Source organism: Physella acuta, unplaced genomic scaffold (assembly GCF_028476545.2).
Source record: "Physella acuta isolate Inbredline_101_S28 unplaced genomic scaffold, ASM2847654v3 ptg001441l, whole genome shotgun sequence".
NCBI lineage: Eukaryota > Metazoa > Mollusca > Gastropoda > Physidae > Physella > Physella acuta.
Window position 1 is genome coordinate 1,011,957 of NW_026732956.1, and position 7,960 is coordinate 1,019,916.

General features: G+C 32.6%; 1 protein-coding gene across 1 annotated transcript; it reads right to left on the reverse strand.

Moving 5' to 3' along the window:
- Nucleotides 1–2,477: 2,477 nt before the first annotated feature.
- Nucleotides 2,478–5,115, reverse strand: LOC131927860 (uncharacterized). The gene is made up of 4 exons (XM_059283733.1): nucleotides 4,990–5,115; nucleotides 4,507–4,626; nucleotides 3,253–3,384; nucleotides 2,478–2,602 (listed from the first exon to the last, which is right to left on the reverse strand). Exons 1-4 carry the CDS (start codon nucleotides 5,036–5,038, stop codon nucleotides 2,586–2,588), a joined length of 318 nt encoding a protein of 105 aa, XP_059139716.1. The 5' UTR covers nucleotides 5,039–5,115; the 3' UTR covers nucleotides 2,478–2,585.
- Between the last annotated feature and the right edge of the window lie 2,845 nt (nucleotides 5,116–7,960).

The window sequence follows — 7,960 nt, forward strand, 5'->3', positions numbered from 1 at the left end:
CTGCCTACACTAGCTGCCTCACATCCTCTGTTGGTTCTTTACCCGGTTGCCTCTAGAAAATGGGAGCAATTTAACAACGGGAAAAACAGAGCAAAAATTGTTTCGTCATAAACGAAAACAAAGTGTGGAAAAATTAGTGAGAATTTTTTTTTAATTAAAAATTGTTATGAATTTTTATAGCATTTCCTGTTGATTTACTTGATTCTTTGTGTTATATGTTACTGGAGAACACTTATTATAAAGATAAACATATTAGTGACAGAGTGAAAAATTTAATAACGTAGAATTATTTCAACTCATTGGTTAAGTTTGTTTTATATTAGATCAGCGTACATCCAACATAAAATCAGTTTTCAATCAAACGTATTTTTATTCATTTTTCAGCTTAATATTAATTAAATATTAGATTGAACAAAATTACAGCTGTTTTAAGTAATGTATTTGAAAGTTTTATATTCGTTTATTGCCACCTATATTTTACATGGTTTTTTTTTCATCTTTCTTGCATCTCTTTAAAAAATCACACTTTATTTCTTTCTGTAATCAATGTGTAATATTTATAAAAAAAATTATTTAAAAATTTTCTATCTTGTAATATTCTAACATGTGCATGTTAATCAAGTTAACGTCATTTATTTACCCCGGTGTTTCTGGATTTCTAGTCGTCCATGTTTTAAAGAAGTATTTTATATTTTCTCGTGAATTTGGTTAATAGCATTAGTACAAATTGATTAATTTTGTAAAATGAAATTCGAGAAGTGAAATTTTACGTTACGAGAAAAAAAATGCAGATTAAAAAATACTCGTAAACAAAGCAAACACATACAAAAAACTCGATAAAACAAGCTTCAACAAATCAGCATAGCCCAATTTAAAAATGTGCCTGTTAAACAAATTAATTAATTCAACCAAGTATATAGTATATGACAGCAAAATACTGTCCTTAATTACATCCCTTGAATAATAACTTCAGTTTATATTTTATGAAAGTTTTAGTTAGAATTCTAAATATATCTTTTTCGTAGTGTTAATTTTTAAAATGTTGCATAACTGTATTCAACGTCTAGCTTTACAATTAGTTTTACTTATCAAACATTTAACTTAAAGTTTATGTTACTATTATTCAACTTCTAGACGTTGTTTCTTTATTAAAACTACAAATGTTTGCATTCTGTACTTCCTAGTTCAGAGTTTGATGGTCATGGTCTTCAGACTGCTTTTTTTCTTTTGGCGTTTTTTGTGTATTAAAAACGTGTGAAAAACAAAATATCAACGTATTTTGGTGTTTCTTACATTAATAATATGTTTGATTTCGTGAGATTGGTTAAATTAAATAATAACAGGTTTTTATTTTATTTTTTGCTTCATACTTAACATTTAAGTAAAGAGTGTAACATTAATTCTAAGTTACTTAGATGTTAACAAAGACTTGTTAATTGGTTAAGGTTTTTCGCTATTTATCGCTTCCATTAGAATTTGCATCACCAATGCAAGCCTTATATAATGTATGTATGCTTATGTATTACCATGTAAACGTGCTCGTACTGGTTCGCTCCTGGCTCATTGAAGTAAACGGTATGAGAGGAAGAATAAATAGGAAACCAAAAAATATGTTAAAACACAACCTAGTCATCAAATAGTGGTGTACCCTCTTGGCGCTGATTTCCCTTTATATTTTAATAATGTCAAGAAAAATTCACAATATAATAATTTTGTTATCTACTTTATTATTCAATTTCGTTTCTGCCTATCAAACAAGCCTGTCGACATCGGTGCTCCGACTACACATTTTTAATGTTAAAAAATATTTTAAAATTTTGTTTCGTTTAAAAATACTAAAAGTCAAAACCAAGGGAAACAAGAATAAAATAAACTCCCAAAGTCATCAACAAGATTGTAAAAATATGTTTGCATGTATAATTAAAATTTTGTTTTATTTAAAGCTAGAATAAATATATAATATATACTAATTTTTCTTTTAATAGACAGCACGATTATTAAAAACCCTTGTAATCTAAAAGTGTTAATTAATATATATACGCCAACACTTTAGCAAAATTAAAAATTACATTGCTACATAGACATTAACCAATGTGTCTATGCACTTTCCTGTGTTAATCCCATAATTGACACATAAACAACAATCTTATCGATGTTTCAAAATAACCCAGATCAGGGGTCGGCAACCTGTGGCTCGCGAGCCGCATGCGGCTCTTTTGATATCAAGATGCGGCTCTCCAGCTCCTTGAACAAATACTAATAATCTTAATAAAAAAATAAAATATTTGGAATAAAAAAAATGTTAGTGGCTCTTTAAAACCAGGGAAATAATAAAAATTGTAACTTTTGGCTCTTCCGCTTCATAAGGTTGCCGACCCCTGACCCAGATCCATATATCTTCTAATGGTATACTGTTTGAGAACTATACATGCGCACGAAAAAAGTAAAACAAGAAATAAATGCAAACAGCAAAAACCTTGAGTTTAAAGCGTGTAATTAATGGGTTTTTTTTTTCTAAAACCACTTTCACTTGACCAGAAAACTAATGGTGTTGGGATCTTGAACTTTGTAACGTCAGCGCTAACTTAATTTGTTAGAATATCTGAAACAATAAAAACAAATAGCAATCGTTTGCACATGCGCGTGGGTGATTATGTATGTGTCGATGTGTAAGTGTATGTATATGCATGAGAGCAAGTGTGTATTTATGTGTATGCATGTGTCTGATAGTGTTTGAATGTGAGTGATTATGATTGTGTGTGTGAGAGATGTGCCATCACTTATCGGCTGTTGACTGTTAGCAGCTGCATAGCTGTCTTAGGTAAGATATAGGCCTACTACAGGTACTAACAGACATATCTTACCTGAGACAGATATACAGGTGTGATAGTCACATCTTACCTTGAGGCAAAAATACAGATGCCAACAGTCAAATCAAGTCAGAACTGAGGCAGCTATACAGGTGCCAACAGTCACATCTAGAGTTTCTTCCAGGCATCTCTTCGGGGGTGGGGGGGGCTGTCCGAAGAAAGTCTACTCCCCCCCCCCCCTCCCAACGAAATGGAATTTATATAAAAAACATACTTTTACCAGTGTCTGGTAAAAGTATCAAGTGCCACCAACCCCCCCCCCCCCCCGGAGAAAAATGTCTGGAAGAAACACTGGTCATAAAGTACCTGAGGCAGCAATACAGGTGCTAACAGTCATATCTTACCTGAGGCAGAAATACAGGTGCTAACAGTCACATCTTACCTGATGCAGAAATACAGGTGTGACAGATGGAGTCCCAGACACACACATAACCAGGTGCACACGATCCCACCTGTCTTATCTCACTAGCCTCGTTACATGGGCGTAGACACGCAATCTGTCTCTCACTTCTCACTGCGATATATATGTATATATATATTTATATATATATATATATATATATATATATATATATATATTTATATATATATATATATATATATATATATATATATATATATATATATATATATATATATATATATATATATATATATATTAACAGCAATAATAAATTATATTTTAGGTACAACTGACATGATTAATGCGCAATTGATGATTCGACTAGGTAAATGTATGTAGTTTCTCACGTAAAGATTGTTGACTTAATGAACGGTCACAAAGCGGAAAGGTTTTGTAAAGCATGAATGATCCAACGTAAACGACATCAACATTCTCCAATTATTAAGGGAAGCTTCTCTGCTAGCGCCTCAAATTAGAATTGAATTAAATTAATTTGTTTTATTCTGCGTACAATCTTGTGTTTTTAATCGTAATTTTTAAGAATAAAATAACTTTTATTATGAAAAGCGCTTGATCATGAATGTAACTGAGATTAACCGACTTAGTTCAAAAGTTGCAGATATGTTTATTCTGTTAGATCTTTACCTGTCCAGTATGTGGATACGTTTTTTTTTAAATAAATAAAATGGAAGAAGCTTGATCAATAAGTGCAGTATAAAGGACAGGAATTATCCTAGAATAAAATCCGCCAACAAAATCTATCAAACTGATCAGCAACACTTCCCAACATAAAAACTGACAAGCAAGACTTACTAACGTATAAAACTGATCAGCCACCGACGAACATGGCATATATTAAACAGACCAGCAGCACTTACAAACATATAAAACTGACCATCAAGACTTACCAACATAAAAAACTGACCAGCAGTCGGATAACATAACACATTCAACTGACCAGCAAGACATGGCAATATAAAACTGACCAACCATGACCAACATAACACATTCAACTGACCAGCAAGACATGACAATATAAAACTGACCAGCCACCGTCCAACATAACACATTCAACTGACAAGATATGGCAATATAAAACTGACCAGCCACCGTCCAACATAACACATTCAACTGACAAGATATGGCAATATAAAACTGACCAACCACCGACCAACATTACACATTCAACTGACCAGCAAGATATGGCAATATAAATTGACATGCATCACTTACCTGGATATGAGCAGTAGCTGTTGCATCCATCTTGCACACAGGTGAGCCCATACATGCAGGTGTCTGTACTCTTGCCACTGGCGGGCTGACATAACTGAGAACATTCTCGAATAGAAGAACCTGGTGTTCAGGTTTAAAAAATCATTGCCATGAGTATCAAAATAGATTGGAAAAATTCATGAATAGAGAGCTTTTCTGTTTTAATATAGCAGATATTGCGGTTTATAAATGCTTGTAATTCATTGTGAGGTTGATTTATTTTGTTGCACAAAGTTTAATGTAGTCAATCTAACTTCAGGCTTCTATTGTGTCTATCTGTTGCACTTTAGTTAGATATGAGATATGATTTTTTTTTTATTTCTAAACAACGATGTTTTTTTTTAAACTTAATAAGGAAATCTTAAAATAAAAATGAATTTTCATTACATAAGTGTATTAATTAGTGTAATTAAAAGACATAAAATACTAAATCATCCAACTCACCGCTAGCCTGAGCTAAAACAAAAGCGCTCAATAAAACAATCAGGATCATCTTTGGTTAATGCTGGAGTTGTGTGCCCTGAACAACACAAGTTAAATGAATGACCAGACTGTTGAGCTACATTTAGTCGTGTCATTGAACCCATCTGTTCAGTTACTTCTTATCTCTACAGATTATCTTTCAGACATTCATTGTTACATTTTTTATTAAAGTAAATCAATCTTCTAAGAGTGTGCTGATTTATGATAGCTAAATTAACGAAAATAAAAATAAAAAATTAATTTCATGTAAATACTTCCGATAGATTATCTCTTTTAAACTAATATCACTTAAATGTTTTAAGACACTTCATGTCCAATTCTTTGCCTTTCTGTGACTGACTATTTAAATCCTGACCCTAGTAACTGACTTATACTGACTATCAAAGACAAATTCATTATCTCAGTAACTATATATATATATATATATATATATATATATATATATATATATATATATATATATATATATATATATATATATATATATATACATACATACATATAATTAAATGAAGAAAGTAAAATGGCATAAAACTAGATTAAAATTATCGTTAAGGGATGCAACTCTGTTATTACATCCGAGGACTTAGTTCACTGATGTCCCATCCTCATCTGTGAAGCCAAAAGTTGACATTGTGGCGACCCATGGCCAGAAAATTAAAATGACTGTGTGAAAGTGTCGCTGTAACGATGATCCACCATTCCGTGTATGCTGAACTTCCCGTCACTCAAAACTGGCCCCTGACAAATGGCGACGGGCATACGCTGGCTTTGATCTATCCACCAGTTCGGTAGAGGTAATGCAGAGGCGTAGCGACGGGGGGGGGGGGGGGGGCAGGGGGGTACATATGTCCCCGGGCGCCGACCTTAAGGGCGCCAAAATGGGTGGTAAAAACAAGTTAAAATGTCATTTTAGCAGCATTTTTGCAGTTTTAGGGGGGGGGGTGCAAATTTGCTCCCGAGGGGGCGCCAAATTGAAAGTTTGTCCCCGGGCGCCGGGAAGGGTCGAGTATCTCTTCCGACCATTCAGATTATCACCCACTATTTAAGAGACCCAAGCACTGTTCTGGCGGTAATTTACTCGAGGGTCGAGATTGTGCTATTTTAATTAAGACTGTCTTAATATTAATTCGTTACCCCCTGTTTGTCGTATTAAGCTAGGGCTTCCTAATCTAAGTCTTAGTGTTGCTTTTAATATTTCGTTAAGATCGTAGTCAACGTTTTTTTTTTCTTTTGAATACTTTTATTTGCAATTTAAAACAAGTACATCAACAACAATATATTTTAAATACTTTCAATCATCTAATGAAAACGAACTATTTTACAAATAAGCGTATTTTTTTTTAAATATTGAAGATGGATTTACTAGTTTATACATTTAAAAAATTAAATAGATATGCTGTTTAGACCATTTTTAAAACATGTAAATACAATGTGTAGTCAGGAAGTTCTCTTGTTTTTCTTTTTTTTCGCCCCAGACATGTAATTTACAGCATTAGTTTGTCTAGCATATTCGCTTTAGTATTACAGTTTTGGGGGCGTCCCAGTAGCGTACGCAGGGGGGGAGCAGGGGGAGCGGCCGCTCCCCCTCTGGCCATTTTCAGCAAAGTGGCGCCTTTTTGGAAACTTTTTAAACTCAAAGTTTTAAACAATGATATTTGTTAAAAAATGTTTTGGTCGGCACATCTATGTAAATCACAAGATTTCTTTTCATGCAGCAATTAAGCATTATTGTACTAGTTTAGTAGTGTCTACGTTTACAACACGTATTAACAGCTGCATCAGTTTGCTATTCTAAAAATAACCATTACGATGCATTGCAAAGTTTAAAAAACCTCCACGGTAATACCACTTGGCAAGAGGGGTGTTAAGTTAAAGCAACTGTATAATGTATTTGCTTACGAATAATTGAATTAGAAAATGTTATACATAAAACTTCACACATAATTACTTTATATATACAGTTTGAATCGTGTGATTAATTTAAAAAAAATTACAATACAGAAACAAATACAACTGATGTGGCACCTCTATTTAAATTAACTTATGAGCAAACTGCGCAGTGGTGGGGAAATTTTGACGTCATCACGATGAAGTAGTAGTATTCTTACAGTTTGGGCGATAGTGATTACGATTACAAATTATATGAAACAGTTACAACCCCCCACCCCCATGGACCCTTCTGTAAAAAAAATATTGTCATAATACCACTGCTACTTATTTAAATCTATTTCTGTAATATATATTTGTGTAATATATATTTGTGTAATATATATGTATGTTTAGAACAGTCAACTAAAAACTGACGCTATGTTCACTCTGAGTTGGTTATCTCCCCTCCTCCCCCCCCCCCCCTCACCACCACAAATGTGTAGAGCGACATTAATGTCACAGCTAGGTATCACCGGGTTGGATAATTGACCTATTGTTTTTGCAATTACCGGTAAAAAGTTGTGTGATCAATACAGTGATCTAACCCATACCTATCACTATGTTAAAAATGATCTTTAAGAACACAACGAAGCAGTAGTTAATTAAAATATATGATTGAACTAAAAGACCGAAATTAAATTAAACGTATGCTGTTATTCCGAATGTTTATCTATTTATCGGAAAGCGTGATTTTATACCAACTCTGATTTTAAAAACTTTCATTATGCTGTAATACTTTAGCATTTATGATGACGATATATTAAATTCTGATTATAGACAAAAACATTTTATAAACACGAATAGTGTTAAACAATTTCATTATAATCTGAAGTAATTATTTATTTGTTTTGACATTTATAATTAAATGTGTAGATATATATTCATATTTATATTAAGAGAGTGATTATTTCCCCTATTTCACTTGTCTTAAATAATTTCCCAGGAATTATTATTATGTAAGAATTTATTTTTAAAGAATTACAAAACAGATTGTGTTACG